Here is a 16,789-nt window from a genome sequence, read left to right as displayed (position 1 = left end):
TTTACAGGCAAGGCACTGGTCCAAGGTCACAGGGCTGGGACATAGGCCTAGCCTTTCTAGAAGCCTGCGCTTCTCTTCCTTCCACTCTGTATCCTGCCCCCTCCACAGGTGCTCTCATCAGAGCAGCTACCACAATTCTAGTTCCCTACTTGGGGACTTCTGAGGTACCCAGCCCTGCCACGGCCATGCACTGACCTTGGCCTCCTCGTTGACATTCCACACGAAGGACAGGGCGTTGTAGGCTACCTCCTCAATGTGCTGCACGGTGTTGAAGTTTTCTTTGCAGTCCGCTGGAACCACAGGGGACCAGAAGGAGAGTCAGGAGGAAAGGGATCTGGGGACATGCTGGGAAGGAGGCTTTTAGGAGTGGAGTCTAATTCCTGGCAGGGATTTTTACCCTCTCCCCACAGAACCATGCTTCAGTCTGGCAGGGGAGACTGCGGTCGTGCCCTGGGTTACAGATGGGAGAACTGAGGTCCAGCCTGGGAAGCAGATATGCCCAAACCCCACAGAGAATCCCTAAGTTAGCCAGCTAGGCCTGGGCCCTCATCACTTTTGGGCGGAGGTTTGCATTTTCAGCGGGATTGGGACTTAGAGGGTCTCCCAGACACAGCAGCAGAAGGAGTAAGAGCGGTGCCAGCGATGGTAAGGGGCCTAGTAAGTCCAGGACTCCTCACGCCGAGCTACTGGACGGACAGTGAGCAAACCGTGGGATGGCCACCACTCACTGAACAGGATGGCGAGCCCTCACTTAATCCTCACAAGGACACAATGAATCCTCAGTTTAAATGTGGAAAGAAAATGAAGCTCAGAGAAGTCTGGTCACTTGGCCAGGGTCCCACATCTTTCAAAAAAAAAAGGCACAGCAAGGACTGGAGCTCAGCTTTGGCCCCTGGACACAGGCTCCTGCCCACTGGCTGTGTGGTCTCTCAGACAAGTCATGGGAGTGTCCCTAGTGATCCGTTCTCCAGCACATGAGACTTCAAGGCAGAAGAGACAGCACTGGATGCAGGAAGGGCAGCTGGCCCTATCCCACTTGACAGCTGGAGAAACTGAGGCCCAGAAAGGGGAGGTGACACAGGTCACACAGTCAAGAAAAGAGTGATGGAGTCAGAACCTGGAGGCCGGAGGATGGGCGGTGCCTCCCACACATCCCAGGGCCCAGGACAGAGATAAGGTAGCACCCTAGTCCCTTCCCTGTGTCCCTTCCCCGGGCCCCCTCCCAGCTGACAGAACCCCAGGGGCCCAGCTCCCAAAGCAGAACTGCCTTGCACGGTCCTTCCAACTTTCCCAATGGGGCTCCTGTTGTCTTACGCATTTGCATCTCAATGGGCTAAGGCAGACCCCCAGGGGGACACAAAGGCCAGCCTCCCAGGGGTCTATTTATCAGACATTCCTGGGGTCTCTAGGGCACTGTTTACCCCAAAGCAAACAGAAAAGAGGCCCCTGCTTCCAGCCCACAGATGCAAATCCCTGCAAACCCCACTCAGTGCAGGACCTGCAGACCGGGGCCAGGCAGGCAGCTGGGGTGAGAACTCAGTCCCTCAGAGATCACAGGGGGCTGGGGAAGGGGGCAGGGCCAGAAAGGCCTGATTGGGCTCTGTGTGTGTGTGTGTGTGTGTGTGTGTGTGTGTGTGTGAGAGAGAGAGAGAGAGAGAGAGAATGAAGAGAGAGAGAGAAACAGGGAGAGTACAAGAGAATGGGAAGGGGGCCTGGGGGGGGCTCTCACCTACGTCGATGACACGCTGCTTGGCAGTGGGTTGCCGGGAATGCCAATGCTTCCAGAAACGCAGCTGCTCCACAGGCACCTTCTCATTGTCGAAGACCACCATCACCACACTCTGCAAGCACGGGGGGCCGCCATGACCCTCAGCCTCAGGAGAGGCCCAGGCAGTCCCAGTCCCCTCCAGGGCCCTGGTGCAGCACTCCTGCCCTTTCGCCTCTGTGTCCCCCACTCCATGGCAGGGGCACCTTCTCCCTAGGGTCCTTGTCAGTCCAGGCCGGCCCAACCATCCTAGCCAAGCTGCTCCAGGGACAAGATACCTTGACTTTGTTGGAGGACAAGGCAAGGCCCTTGCCGCCTGCTGGGGTCCTCAGTGTGATGGGGTAGAACTGGCCCTTGTTGAGGTAGGCCATTGGCGACTCCCCTGACTTGATGTGGATGGCTTTGGGGGAGCCCAGGGTATATTCAAAGTCACTGCAGGGAGGAGAGGGGGAGGACAGTGAGGCTTGAGCAATCAGGCAGGAGGATCCTGGAAGGCAGTGCGGTAGGAGGCAGAGGGTGTGCTGTGGATTTGCTGTGGGACTTCGGGACCATTCTACCTCCCTGGGCCTCAGTCTCCTCATTTTTGGAGTTTCTATTTAATGGTTTCATTGAGCCACAATCTTGCTGAATAACAAATAATGGAAACTGGAGAGAGCCCTGAGGGGAGACAGAGCCTCAGGGGAGATGAAGGGCAACAGAACCTCAATTTTTTAACAGGGCTCTGAGCTCCTTGTCACAGCCCAAGAAAGAAGTGTGGAAATCTGCTTCTCTCCTTTCACGTGCCTTCACTCCCCTCTTCTCATTCACTGACGATGCCTGCTCTGGGGATGGTGTGAGGCTCTGTCTGTAGCCTCTGCACAGTCCAAGTGGCCAAGGTTCCAGAGGGGCTGAGTTACCTCTTGGGGCTGGGATAGTCCTCTGGACACGGGGGTTCTGGGGACGTTTTCAGGATATCTGGGAAGAGCAGCGACTGCAGAGAAACACAATTCAGAGAGAATAAATGGCCACGTTCGGGCTGCTGGAGCCTCATCCCAGAGCTGTCCCATATAGCTGTGCAGGTTATGCAGTGTACAACTGGGACAACAGTACATGGCAGACCTGCCTCGGCTCTAGGACTTTTTATTCCCAGGATTCCAAACCTCTGATCTCCTCACTGTCTTCTCTCCTTCTGCACAGGCATGCACATATCCAGGGATGCTGTGAGGAGTACGGGGGTGGGCCCTCACCTCCTGTGGGTCATCTTTGAAGGTGCTGTCAGGCTGCCAGCGCTGTGTGGGTGGCACCCCAGGAATGCTCTCAAACAAGGAGTTGAGGGAGCTGTTATCGTACATATCACTGGTGGGCAGCAGGTAGCTGTCCACAGAGCCAGCTTCCAGCTTGCTGGGGCCAGCAGGGAGGGGAGCTGCCTTGCCCAGAGTGGGCACTGCCCCCTCCAAGCTCATCAGGTTATTCTTCTTGAGCACATCTGGGTACTCTGGGGTTCCAGACACATTCTCTGTCAGGAATTTCATGAGATGCGTGGGGCTTTCAAGGGGAGCGAGGTCCATCTCATATTCCATGCCATGGTAGTACCTGGGGAGAGAGGAGGGCTGGGTGAGTGCACCTCTTCTCTCTGAGGGGCGAGGGGACCCTCATCTGGACGGGAGGGTGACCATCATGCAGACCCACTGACCTTTAATCCCACGTAACGTTAGATCTTCCCAACATGCATGAAGCAAGACGCGGTAATAAGCCACTTTGTCGCAGGGATGAGCAGGGAGGAGGGGTCAGGGTAGAAGGGAACAAACATCTGCTGTATCTTTTACGGTACTTGGTCGTTTTAAAAACTGAAAGGTCATTTATTTCTTATCCAGAATCAAATGTCCCCACCTTAAAACAACTGGGAAGTTATCTACACAGTGTGTGTGTATGTGTGGGAGGAGGGGACATGGATATTACAGTTAATGGGATACAGTTAATATATGTTGAGAAAAAGGTCTAGAAGGATACACTCCAAACGGTTAAGGTGGGCAGGGAGTAGGCTTACAGGAAACTCTTACTTTCTACATTTCTATAGAGTTTGAATACTTTGTAACCAACGGCTATTACTTTTGTAATCAGAAAAGCTAACAACATTTTTAAAAATTGGCTTTCTGAAAAGGCCCATGCATAACTCTACGGTTCCTATCCTGGAGGGGCCCTGAGCCGGCTGTGTGAGCGGTAATGCCTGCCTTAGCAGCTTGGATTTTCCGGAAGGCACTAGCAGTAAGCCTGGCCTGGGCTGCCTTCTAAGAGGAGGGAAACATCAGTGCCCCGAGGCGCTCAGGATACCAGGGAAGAGGCCCAAGAGAGCCAGAGGAAAGAAGTATCAGAATCCAGGTGCCCCTCCCCCAGGCCAGGTCTCCCTCCACAGGGAGGTGGGTTTTGGAGTTAGGATAGAAAAGCTGTCTTCAGGGCTTATTCCTGGACCTTGGCTTTGAAGTTTGTTTTCTGTAAACTCTAGCCCACAGGGGCTGCAGGCTTCCTGTGAGTGTGTGTGAGCCTCTCACATGGACCAGGGTTTCATCATCACTTGGTGGGCCCTAGACTCTTGCCTTCACAGACTCCTTCCTCCATAAAAAGTATTTTAAAATACCTTTTACAACTGCACTGGCATAAAGATAGGTGTAATCCAGGTTGGATTATATTCATTGTTTTCTTCTGATTTTAAAATAAATTCTAACACTTCCATGGGCCCTAAGAGTCCGGTGGGCCCTAGGCACTGAGCCTTCTGTGCCTGATGGTTAAGAGCCCAGAGGTGGAGGGGAGCATGAGGAAAGGGCTGAGAGGGGGGTTGGGCAAACCTCACCTCTTTCCTTGGTCGTTCCGGCCCCCAGTGCTAGAGGACAGGATCCGCTTCTCCTTGGGGCCCTGAGTGGAGAGAAAAGAGGGATTTATACATTCATGGCAAGATAACCCCCGTCCAGTGGACTAGGCCAGACAGAGGAGCTGCCTTGGTCACCGGGGGAAAATCTGCCGGTCTTTGGAGTGGGCAAGCCATCATTCAGCCTGAGTCCCAAGTTAGAGAGTGAGAAGTAACCTAAGATCAGCAGCTGGGCATCAAGGAACTTGAAGTCAGGCAGATCTGGCTTAAGTTCTAACTTTACCAATTAAAAGTACTATGAATTCATTCTGAATGAATGACTCTACCTTTCTGAGACTCAGTTTCTTCATATTTCAAGTGGGGGATTATAATACTTACTTCAAGGGTATTTAGAGATTTAGTAGTAAAAATAATGCTCGCTGTTTGTTTGTTTTTTTTTAAGATTTATATATTTATTTGAGAGAGAGAGAGAGAGAGAAAGGGAGGGGGGTACGGAGAGACAGAAGGAGAGGGAGAGACAGAATCTCTAGCAGACTTCCCACTGAGTGAGGAACCCGACATGTGGCTTGATTCCACAACCTTGAGATCATGAACTGAGCTGAAATCAAGAGTTGGCTGCTTAATGACTGAGCTACCCAGGTGCCCCTTGCTGGTTTTTATTTTTGAGATTTTATTTGTAAGTACTTTCTACACCCAATGTGGGGCTCAAACACATAACCCCAAGATTAAGAGTTGCATTTTCTACAGACTGAGCTAGCAAGGTGACCCTTGCTTGCTGTTTTTCAGTCTAGTACTTCTTGTGTACTTGACCCTGCATTAAGTACCTTCTGTGTAGTCTCTAATTTAACCCCTACACCACTCTGTGATAGCTACTAATGTCATTTCCATTATATAGATGAGGAAACTGAGGCCCAGAAAGGCTCTGTTGTCTCAGTGGTTAGGAGCATGGACTCTAGATCCAGATTTCTTGGATTTCTTGGTTCAATTCCCAGATATGCCACATACTGGCTATGTAACCCGGGGGGCAAGTCCCTTAACCTCTCTCTGCTTCATTGTTCTCATCTGTATAAGGATAATAACAGTAAAACCCACTCCAGAGATCACTGTGCATGCTTAGCCGCACCTAGCACATGGAGAACTCTATCTAAATGTGAATTTCATAATTATAATGTTGTCATATCTTAGAGCACTCAGGTCATTTCAACCTCTGGCTAATAAAGCCAGAACCAGGTCTCTAACCCAGCCTAGGGACTCCAATGCCTAGGCTCTTACTCACTCCCCGTGGGAGAGCATGCAGGAAGGCACCTGGCAAAGAGCCTGGCTTTCAGGAAGAAACCAAACACTGTTACGTTTAGAAGAATATTACCCAAAACCACATCGCCTGTTTGTGGCCAGGTCAGGTCTTAAACTCCCAACTCAGCACTCTCTGTACATCATGAGACCCTGTCCTTATTACCCACTGTTCTGAACCCAGAGTCCTCTTGAAACGGAGAGGTGGGACAGGTGTTTTCACTACAACCATGACCTCCAGAACCTGTCCCCACCATTCTGGCTCTAGAATGGCCCAGGAAGATGGTACTGGATTTTACATTATGGTCCAACCTGTAAATCCCAGGCTGGGGGTTAAATCCAGGCCAAGGATTCTGGCTCCCACCACGTCTCCAGTCTGAGATAGTCAATTCAAATTTCTTTTCCATCGGCCTGGGCCAAACGCTATCAGCACGCTGCTGGTCTACTGCAGAGGAAGTAAGGTGGCATAACCACACCGCTCCAGGGTGAGAACCAAAGCCAGAAAGAAAATTTGGGGCCTTCTCGTATCCAAGACCACACTTCCTATCCTTGGCCTGTGAGTTTACACGGACAGGGTGCGTTCCCCCTTGGGGTAAGGTAGATAAAATATTTCTTGGGTCAGTAAATTTGAGGGCTTATTTACAAGGTGGCTTTAAATCTTCAAGTTCAAAGCCAGCTATCTCAATAATTGGCTGTTTATGTTTCCCATTCTCAAATCTGGGAAAGTCTCTTGGAGCAATCACCGGGCCCAGGGAGAATTTGAGAAAGTTTGCTATCGTGGGACATTTCAGACGGATGGGTAGGGGCTGCCTGGAGTACTAGCTTGAGAAAGATTCTCCAGTCTCCTATGCCCCAGCGAGAAGGCAGGCTGGAATCCATGGGCAGTGTCTGGCACAGGAACAGGAAAAGGGGCTCTGGGACTGTGTTATGCACCTGTGATTGCCCACTGCTCAGATAGAGGAGGGCCTCAATCCTGTTCTCAGGTGCTGACAGTCTCCCAGAGTCAAGGCCAAGGCCCTGGAAACAATGAGAGAACCATAACGACGGTCTGTCAGGAGGGGTTATGTTACGTAGAATGGCAGCAAGGATAGGGAGGAAAATCAGACACTGCAGAGAGGGACAGGTGATGTGGCAGCCCAGCTTCCAAAGGGAAGTGACCTTGGGAAGAAAACGAAAGGAGTCGGGAGCAGAAGGCATGTTCTAGGTGGTGGAGTGGGGATGACAGGGCAACTGGAATGATCTAAGGGACAGGGGCAGAAAGAAGAAGGCAGGCTGGGCATGCCGCTGTGAGGGGCTGTGCGTGGCCGAGGCATTGAGCCCTTCCATCAATACACACTGGGTGCTGCGCGTGTGGCAAGCAGGATGGGGTGCTGAGGACTGAGTAACAATCACCACGTGCTTCCTGTCCTCCAAGAGCTCAGTCTTGGGGGAGATGAAGGAAAAAATGCATGGTCAGCAACTTTCTAAAGACAGAGTCAAGGGGCGCCTGGGTGGCTCAGTGGGTTAAAGCCGCTGCCTTCGGCTCAGGTCATGATCTCAGGGTCCTGGGATCGAGTCCCGCATCAGGCTCTCTGCTCGGCAGGGTGTCTGCTTCCCTCTCTCTCTGTCTGTCTCTCTGCCTACTTGTGATCTCCGTCTGTCAAATAAATAAATAAAATCTTAAAAAAAAAAAAAAAAAAAAGACAGAGTCAAGGACAATGATGGGAGTTGCTGAGGGTCCCCAGAGAAACAGAATGGGAAACTTAAGTCTTCCCTCTTCTCAGTGAAGGAATGGGGTGACCTTGAAACTGAGATCCAGAGCGGAGAGGAAGGTCAAGTCAGGGGAAAGGGGAGGGGGTCGGGCCGAGGGGACAGCCTGTGGGAAGACCCAGAGGAGAGAAAAAGCATGGTGTGGGGCCAGGGTTGGGCTGTCGGGCCAGGAGGCCTGAGAGCAAGGGTGTGTGTTCAGTCAGAGGGGGAAAACACAGTGGGCGCAAATGTACCATGTAGTAGTCATAGAGGAAGCTCAGGGCCGCAACGCTGTCATCATCGCCGTTGACTCTCATCATGGCCTTCGTGGCGGCTGTCAGTGGGTTTTCCAGGTAGGTCTTCCAGGCCTCATCCTCACTCGTGTAAGGGAACTTCTGGAAGTTGACTGGGTCGTTCTTCAGCAGTCGCACAGACCTGAAGCTGGAAGGCAAGCAGGGAAGGTCAGATTTAGGCTGTCCCAGAGGAAGGTCCATGGAAGGTCAGCCTCCAGCCAATGCCCAGGAATTCAAAGAGTTACCAGTCTTGCCAACTTGACCCTTCTTCTGCCCCATTTGGACAGCTTGGGGCAGTAGAACATACCCGAAGTTGGGAGCTAGATGTTTTCGGTCTATAACAAATGTGGCCATGACCTGTGGCTGTTGACCTGAGGCCTGAGTCCCCTCATCTAGGACACCAAGACCCTAATCCCAACCTTGCAAAGCTTCGCAGAGGATTCAATAAAATGCTTCTGTGTAGATACTTATTCAAGGTGATTTAGCATAAGGAGGATAGGAAATCATGACAAGCTGCAAAGAACAAAGTTTCTAGATAATCCAGTGTGAGAAGTTCCTCTCCAGACCGTGAAAGACACAGAAGGCTGGCCATTGTTGCAAGTTAGGGAGTGTGGTGAGGAAGCCGGTGGGCAGAACCTGGTCTTGGGAAGTGGCATTTCAGACCAACATGGACTGCGGAGGGCCCGGGCAGCTGCCCAGATGCCAGGAATTTGTGGGGGAAGGGAAAGGGATGCTGTAGGGCACCGGATGAGGCAGAACCCAGCTCTGTGCTGAAAACTCAGATACATACCAGGCAGGTGGCCTAAGAGTCAAGCCACATGGGCTCAAAGGAAAGAGATCAAGGAGAGGGTCTTCAGAGGAAAAAGACATTTTACTTGAGGGCCCTCGGCACTGGGAATGATATGCAGACACGTGAAGCGGGGGCATCAGGATAGCGACATGATGCAGAATAATGATGACGTCATTATTAAAAGTCATACCTAACCTTTATCAAGCATCAGCCATGTTTTAGGTGCTGAGCTAAACACTTTCCATGAATTCTCTCCCTGAATTCTCACAACAACCAAGTAAGGCGGGTGCTCTTCTTGTCCCTATTTTATAGACAAGGAAGCCGAAGCTCGCAGAAGTTAGGGGGCTTGCTCAAGGTCCTAGTTCGTGAGTAGCCCCCAGGGCACTCAAGCTCCAGCAGAATGGGGCTGTGACTGGGGATAAGGTTCTCAAACCTGAAGGGCATCACAATGACGTGGAAGGCTGGTTCTTAAAAACAGATTTCTGGGCTCCACCCCTGGCATTTCTGATTTGATAAGTCTGGGGTAGCTGGAATTTGCATTTCTCACAAGCTCGCCGGTATGGTGCCACTGATGCTGGTAGTCTGGGGACCACCCTTTGAGAACCACTGCTGTAAAATGTGCTCTTGATGGTGAGCAAAGGCCAGAGGTGGGAAAGTTCCAGTGTGTTCACTTTAGAGTGAAGAGTGTATGAAGGGGGGTGGCATCCGAGAAGATGGGAGTGCCTAGACGGGGACAAGAGAACCCCAGTGATGAAATGGGCGCTTCATGGCCTGATGCCCCCTGTCTGAAATGAGCCTCTTAGACTCTCTCATGTTAGGGACACAGGAACAATGTCACCTGACATTTACCAGAATATGTTAGAATGCTCTCCATCCCTAAACTCTGCTCCTTCTAGAACACTACGACATAAGGATCATTGGCTTTGTTTTACAAATGAGAGAGCCTGAGACTTGGAGAGGGTAAGAAAATGCCCAAGATCACCCAGTTGGTCCACAGCACAACAAGGATTTAAGCCCAGGCTTGTCTAGTACCAAAGCTGTGAGCTTTCCACTGAGCCGCACTATTTTACCATAATGCAAGAAAGGGTGACATTTCAGGCACCGTGGCAGAGTTGTGGGTGAGCAAGGAAGTGTCCCCATGCTGGCCTGCAGCTTGGGCCTACATTCCCAGACAGAGAGTGGGAACAGCAACCAGACCACAGCCAGGCAGGATGCGGGCGGGCGATGGCTCTGCCAGGGGCTTCACCCAGGGCCCAGAGCACTGCCCCACCCCTGTCCCCATCTCCCTGGGTCCCAGGGTGCGGAGCACTGGATCTGGGAGGGAGGGAGAGAGAGCTGTCACACAGGAAAGAGAAATGATAGAAACCTTCCTGCTTCAGAGGTGCAGAAAGGGAGGCACACCCCGAGTTTCTGCTGCAATAAATCAGGGGCATTAAGACGGAGAAGTAAGAAGGAGGCCCTTCCTCCCTGCCTCCTGGGCCCAGGAATAGAAGAACTTACAGAGCAGACCCAGGGTAGCTGGCCCCAGCCCCAGGCTAAAGGAAACTCCCCAACCAAGGTGTCATGGGAGAAGCAGGGAAAGGTGGTGGACTCCTCCCCCAACCCCACCGTGTCAGCTGGGATCCCCAGTGCGAAGCACTATTCCTCATTTGTAAAATGAGTCTCATAAAAGTATCCAACATGTAGGATTATGAGATTATGAGGACTGGGGGCATCACCACATGAGAAATTAGAACCGACCCTGCCAAGTAATAAGTACTTCATACACGAAAGCCATTTTGGTCTCTGGACCCAGCTTGGAGCCAGACATCAAGGGACTGTGCAGTGGTTTCAGACATGGTCACCCCACAAGTCAGTGGTAGATCAGGGCCTAGAGCTGCAGTCTGCTGACTTCTGCTGGAATGTCCGTTATCAGCTTTGATGAGCTATTAGTTATCTCTTACCCTATTTAAAAATTAAAGTTGGAAGACAATGATGAGGTTCCATCAGGAAGAAAAGGTCAGAGTTTACTGTTCATCTGGGAGGTTTTTCTGGCTGATGAGGGTCTCCAATCCATCCTGCTGGGATCCCTGAGTCGAGTCCCAGCTACATAGTGGCTGTTGGACCTGCTGTGTTTACCATAGGCAGACATAGAGCCAACTGTTTTTCTGTACTATCTTATCTCTGGGCCATAGCCCTGAGAGATAGGTCTTGGGGAAATTGAGACTAGAACAGGTAATATCACCTGCTCAAGATCACTCAGCTGGTAGGTAGTGGAAACTCAGCCTAAACCTGGACCGGTTGGACTCAAAGACATCCCCCCCACCCCCACCCCAATGCTAGTCTCCTTTCAGGATGCCTTTCTTATTCTGGAAATTCCCCTCCTTTAGACTACATTGAACCAATGGTTCAATGACAGAGAGAGATTTTCCATCCACACAAGGCAGGAGGGACTGAGTAAGAAAGTAAGAGGATGGAGGTTTCTGGCCAGGAGCTGGGAGCCCCAGCATCCTGGTCCCCATGCCTGCTCATGCTACTGATCAACTTCATGTTCCAAGGCTAAGCATTTGGCTTCCAGAAAGTCTTGACTACGGATAAGATTAGCATGCTCTTGTGTGCTAAAGAAATCCAAGAACTTCTGCTACCCTGTTCTCTTAATGCTGGAATTGAGGATTGAGGGCCTGGTGGGTGAGAGATGTGAAGAGTTCTAAGGACTGAGTCCTTCTTAGGGGTGACAAGGCCAGAACAAAGAGGGGAGGCCAAGAGACTTCTTCCCAAGGGCCTCCACAAACTATCTGTTGATGCCCCTGTCCAAGGCAGAACTCCTCAGTTGCTACTAGAAGGAGGAAGAGAAATGGGGAAGGAAGGGATAGCAAGAGGACTTAGCTATTTCCTCATCTGTTAAATGGGTCTATTGAATGTCTTCTCTGTGCCCAGTCAAGAACTCTTCTAGGCCCTGGGGAATCAGCCAAGAACAAGACAGATAAGGCTCTGCTCCCATGGAACTTACAGTTTAATTGGGGAAGACAGACCATAAACAAGGAGGTAAATGAGTTAATTTTAGTCAGTGATAAGTGCTGTGAAGAAAATTAAAATGCAGTCAGGTGATGGAGTCACCAGGGCTGGCTACTTTAGAGTGGGGCTAATCTCATGGGCTGTTAGAAGAATTAAGTACATTAACGTAGGAAATGTGCTTAGCCTTGAGCCTGCCAGAGAATAATCACTCAGTAAATAATAGCCATCATCATCACCATCATCATGACCACCATCATCTCAGAAGCCCCAAATGACAGTCAAGGGGAGACTCTGCCCGAGGTTCTTAAATTAACATCCTCCCTAAGCCTCCGGGCTGTGAACAAAGTTCTATGTCAAAAACAAAAAAGAGACAGTGTAATAACCCCTTGCCTTGACTTTCACATTCATTATCTCGCAGGCCTCCCCAAGTACATCATGTGTTATTATCTCTACTTTACAGACCAGGAAATAGACAGCAGAGATGTACAGGGACCTGTTCTAGGTGACTGGCCAAGTGAGTTACAAAGTCAGGCTTCCTGGTATCTAACTCCACAACTAATCACTTTTCCACTAACCACTAGGTTCCAAAAAGGGAAGTAGAAGACAAGAAAAACCCAATAAATAGGGGTGGCATCCCTCCCTCATTTTAACAACTATTTATCAAGTAACTACTACGTGCCAGGCCTTGTGCTGGGCCAACAAGACAAGAAGGTCAGCCCCAATGTCATGCTGTTTGCATTTTTAATAATAGCAAGACGGACGTGACCACAAAAACAAACAAACAGCTAAGGTCAGATAGGTGAAGAAAGCTATGAAGAAAAGGAAGCAGAAGCCTGACCTGTCTGAACTTTGGGGAGTGACGGGGCGTGGTCAAGAAGAGGACTGCAGTGGGAAAGAGAGCGGGGAGGCAGGTGGGGAGGACTTTGGATCTTCCAGAGGAGAGGAGCAGCAGGATCCAAAGCATAAGCCTGGGACAGCTCCCAGAGCTTGCCTACCTACTGTGTGCCGGGGTTTTTGCTACATTGCCTTGTTTCGAGGAAGGCCAGCCCCCTAAGGAGGAAACTCAAGTCAGAGATTTGATAATCCCTCACATTTGCATGGCGTGTTGTATTTTTCAGCATGCTTCTCATACGTTTGTCATCACCTCTGATCCTGCAACGCCCCTGTAAAGTAGGGAGGGGACGTATGACTCTCCCCCATGTGATAGCAGGAAAAATTGAGCCACAGAGAGGGCCACTGGCTTGCCTAAGGCCAACCAGCGACTATCTCATGCATGACATCAAGCTTAGAACAAAGGTCTCTGGTTTCTAGCATCAAGAACCTTCTCGAGACTGTGCCCTCAGAACCTCCCTGGCCCAGTTTCTCCTCTATTTGGGAGAGAGTTAAATCCAAGATCATGAGAGAGGAGCTGGAACATGGAGCTGATAAGCCTCCCTTCCTGAGACTTCTGTCTCAAGACTGTGGGGATGTGCAAACCGCCTATGCAGGGGCTCTCATGTGGGTGGGGCCTTGCTCCAGCAGCTCACTCTGGGCCCACAGCACGGGAGGGGTGTGGTACCAGCTGTTCCACACCCAGCCAGACTCTAGGCCTCCTGACTCTACCATGTATCATTCTGGGCACCAGCATGGAGGAAGGAAGCCCAGGGTGGTGAAGTGGATTTCATCCCAAGTCCTGTTGGACTCTCGATGCCCACAGCTTTCTGGCTGAGCGCCACTTGAAACTCCCAGTGAGACTAAGTAAATGTGTCTCATCCATCATTTGAGGACTTTTGGGTTCCATGTAGGGTGCAAAGGGACTTTCAAACTCTTGTTTCTCAGAGAAGGTGTGACTTTGCCTAAGGACACAACATAGAGCAGGATTGAGATTTGAGTCTTTTAGCTTCCTATCTGGTACCAAGTTGAATCACTGCCCTATCCCAAAGGCATGTCAAAAATTCAGAGATGTAAAAGGAAGGACTCTTCCTCAATGTTGCTGAAGGGGGAAGGAAACTCACCAATGAGGGGTTGGGTGGGGGGGCGGCTCAAGTCCCGCCAAACAAAGTGCCTGGCACAGGGCAGATCTAGTGAGCTGGGTCTCACTTCCGTCCAGCCTGAGAAGGAAGAGTTCCAGGGGCCACCCGAACTGGGTGTTGACACCCAGATACACCCAATAACTTGCCGTACCCTGTCATGAGCCACCCAGCCTCCTCAGCAGTGATCAATCACACTCACTAATTACCCACAGGGAGGCCCTGCCACAGCTGCTCCCGGAAGAATCATTTTTCAGTCAGCCCCATGCAAGGTGTTCCCTAGGCATGACGGGAGCGCTCCGGGGTTCTCGTGCTTGCCAGTGACCCATCTGGTTTCTGGATGCCCAGGTTGTGAAATGTGCTTAGTCGCAAGCTGGGGGCCTTTTGGGGGCCTCGGCAGAAACATGGTGGAGTCCATTCTAGGTCCTGGCTCTGTAGCACCTCCACTTTGAATGAGGTAGTGAGAGCTCCTGGCTACCTGGTAGGCCCCAGAGCTTCACAGACCTGGTTCCAGTTTCAGCTCTGCTTGTTACGAGCTGTGTGACTTTATGCAACTTGACCTCTCTGTGCCCTGACTTTCTTCCCTGTAAAAGAGGGAAAGACGGGAGTACTAAACTCACAGAATTCTTACAAGAGCTGCTATTCACTTGAGGGCTTACCAAGTACCAGGTGCTGGCCCAACAATATCTAGTCATTGTTTCACTCCATCTTTACAGCTTTGTGAGGTATTACTGTTGGAAAATGCAATGAGATAATGCAAGTAATCAGCCCATGATAATGTGAATTATTATTATTATTATTATTACTAAAACTCAAGTTGGAGGGTAGCCCCCAGCAAATTGCATGACAACTCACAGCCTCACCTTCTCCCACCTGTAAATGGGTGGGAGAAGCTTTTCCTAGCAGCAGCAGGAGACCTGAAGCTAGGAGATTCCCAGATAAGAGGGGCAAACATTCATCATCTGGCTTTGGGTGGGCAGGGTGAGGGCAGTCAGGCCCTAGCCAACACTTCTAGTTGCATGTAAATTAATTATGTGCCATTTTCTAATTATACCAGAAACTCACTTTCTCCTCTTTGAAAAACTCTGTTCTCTACGGGAATTCCTCTTTCATGCTCTGCTCTTCTTTTGGTTTCCTGTCCAAGTTTCCTGTATGTTTTTTTCCCCCCTCTTTCAAGTGAGATGTGAAAGAAATTGAAATCCACCTGTAAACCCGGGGTGCCACATCCCTTCATTCATTCACTCACTGATTCATTCAACAAACATTCACTGAGGATTACTCTATAATAGGCCCTGTGCTGGGTACTAGGGCAGAAATGTAAATACCATGCTGTCCCTGCCCTCGAGAGTTTCCAATTCTTGCCACCCAGGCGCTCCACCCACCAGGGAAATAACACCAAACATTGCTGAGATAATTTCCCTTCAGGACATTCACTAGGTCAGTTGCTCTGACATTTTAGAAGATGAAAGGAATGGAGGGAGACAGCTAGCCAGGATTATGATGCTCCAGTTCGCAAACGCTGAGCTCTTAAGAGGGTAAGGAAGACAGGGGAAGAAGGGAAGGGAACTGTTATTTAAAAGCAGCAGCCTAAGGCAGCCTGGGGCTCAGTCGGTTAGGTGTCTACCTTAGGCTCAAGTCAAGATCTCAGGGTCCTGGGATTAGCCCCACATTGTGGGGGAGGGGCGCCCAAGCAGTAAGGCTCCTTGCTCAGCAGAGAGTCTGCTTCTTCCTCTCCCTCTGCCCCTCCCAACTCCTTATGCTCTCTCTCTTGCTATCTCTCCCCCTCAAATAAATATTTAAAAATAAATAAATAAAAGCATCATGCCTCTTCATTCTCATATTTGCCCGGGGCGGGGGGGGGGGTAGGTATTAGCTGCAATTTACACACAGCATTGACACCTTGAGAGGTTAAGGAGCTTATCCAAAAGTCACCTGGTTCACATGTGGCAGAGCTAGGCTCAAACACAAGGGTGACCCCCCAAGCAAAACTCTCAGCCTGCTGACCCAGCAACTACGTGGCAGGTCAGAAGAGGATCTGGGAACCTCCTGCTTCCCAATCCTCTGCCAGGTCTTCTAGGCCAATGGTTCTTAAACTTGAACATGCATCAGAATCGCCTGGAGGGCCTGTTAAAACACATATTGCTGTGCCCCACCCCCAAAATTTCTGATTCAGTAGGTCTAGGGTGAGGCTGAGAATTTGCATTTCTAACAAGTTCCCAGGTGCTGAAGATGATGCTGTTGGTCCAGGAACCACATTTTGAGAACACCATTTTTAGATGAACCAATAATTCTCTCTTTGAAAAATAGTAACTCCTTCTCCTCACCCTCCCCATTTCAAAAGTAACATAGGTATGGAAAACACAATAAATAAATAAAATGTAAAACAGAGAGAAAAACTGGAAGCAGAGCTAGATTCACCTGCTTTCCTCTACTCAGATAACTGTTAACAGTTGGCATATCTCATCTTTTTTCAATATCTGTACAGATAGGAGGTAGGATGACATATTGGTGTAGAGCATCCTTTTAGCTCCTCGGTTAAGACCCAGTTAAGATCTCAGTTCTTTCCTGAGATCGTGAGCAAGCCTGGGGCAAGTCTCAGAGCCCTCCTTGACAAAACTGAATTTATACTCCCATCCTCACTGGATCTTAGGGAAGGTTAAAGGAGATAACGTATTTATGAAGCACTGCACACTGAGTCAGCTGTCAATCAATGCTTGGTTGTTATTTTTTTCAACCAAAGGAAAAGCTTCCAGTATATGGTATTTGTGTTTCAGACCGTTGCCTTTCCTCCGGCTTGCCTTCCCCTGTGTTGATCACAACGCGCTCCCCCACCCAAACTCTGTGTGGCTCCAGGTACCTGACCAGGACTTCACTGGCTAGAGCAGCCAGTGCAGTGGCAGGAACCTCAGCAGTGTCCTGCACCCCAAGTCTCCGCCGTTAGGGTTGTCTCAGCCCCAGTCCGCCTGTTTTACAGGCGGAGCTTAATGAGGGCTTTTAACTTTTCATTCACCAGCAGCGTAACTCCGACTTTTAATAACACACCTTGTGCACGACAAAAATTTGCTCCTGGCAATCATG

At 50.3% G+C, this 16,789-nt stretch overlaps 1 protein-coding gene across 1 annotated transcript in view; it reads right to left on the bottom strand.

Moving 5' to 3' along the window:
• Positions 1 to 16,789, bottom strand: part of GRHL3 (grainyhead like transcription factor 3) — a 34,480-nt gene that overhangs the window by 14,332 nt on the left and 3,359 nt on the right. Inside the window, exons 2-8 of the mRNA XM_059137109.1 lie at positions 7,880 to 8,066; positions 4,593 to 4,654; positions 2,992 to 3,337; positions 2,662 to 2,735; positions 2,044 to 2,197; positions 1,730 to 1,841; positions 196 to 290 (exon numbers count right to left, since the gene is read on the bottom strand). Of these exons, the coding sequence (XP_058993092.1) occupies positions 196 to 290; positions 1,730 to 1,841; positions 2,044 to 2,197; positions 2,662 to 2,735; positions 2,992 to 3,337; positions 4,593 to 4,654; positions 7,880 to 8,066 (1,030 nt within the window). The remainder of the gene's footprint in view (positions 1 to 195; positions 291 to 1,729; positions 1,842 to 2,043; positions 2,198 to 2,661; positions 2,736 to 2,991; positions 3,338 to 4,592; positions 4,655 to 7,879; positions 8,067 to 16,789) is intronic.

Source organism: Mustela lutreola, chromosome 10 (genome assembly GCF_030435805.1).
Source record: "Mustela lutreola isolate mMusLut2 chromosome 10, mMusLut2.pri, whole genome shotgun sequence".
Classification (NCBI taxonomy): domain Eukaryota; kingdom Metazoa; phylum Chordata; class Mammalia; order Carnivora; family Mustelidae; genus Mustela; species Mustela lutreola.
The sequence above is the reverse complement of the archived record's forward strand: the minus strand, read 5'-3'. Positions and strand labels throughout refer to the sequence as shown.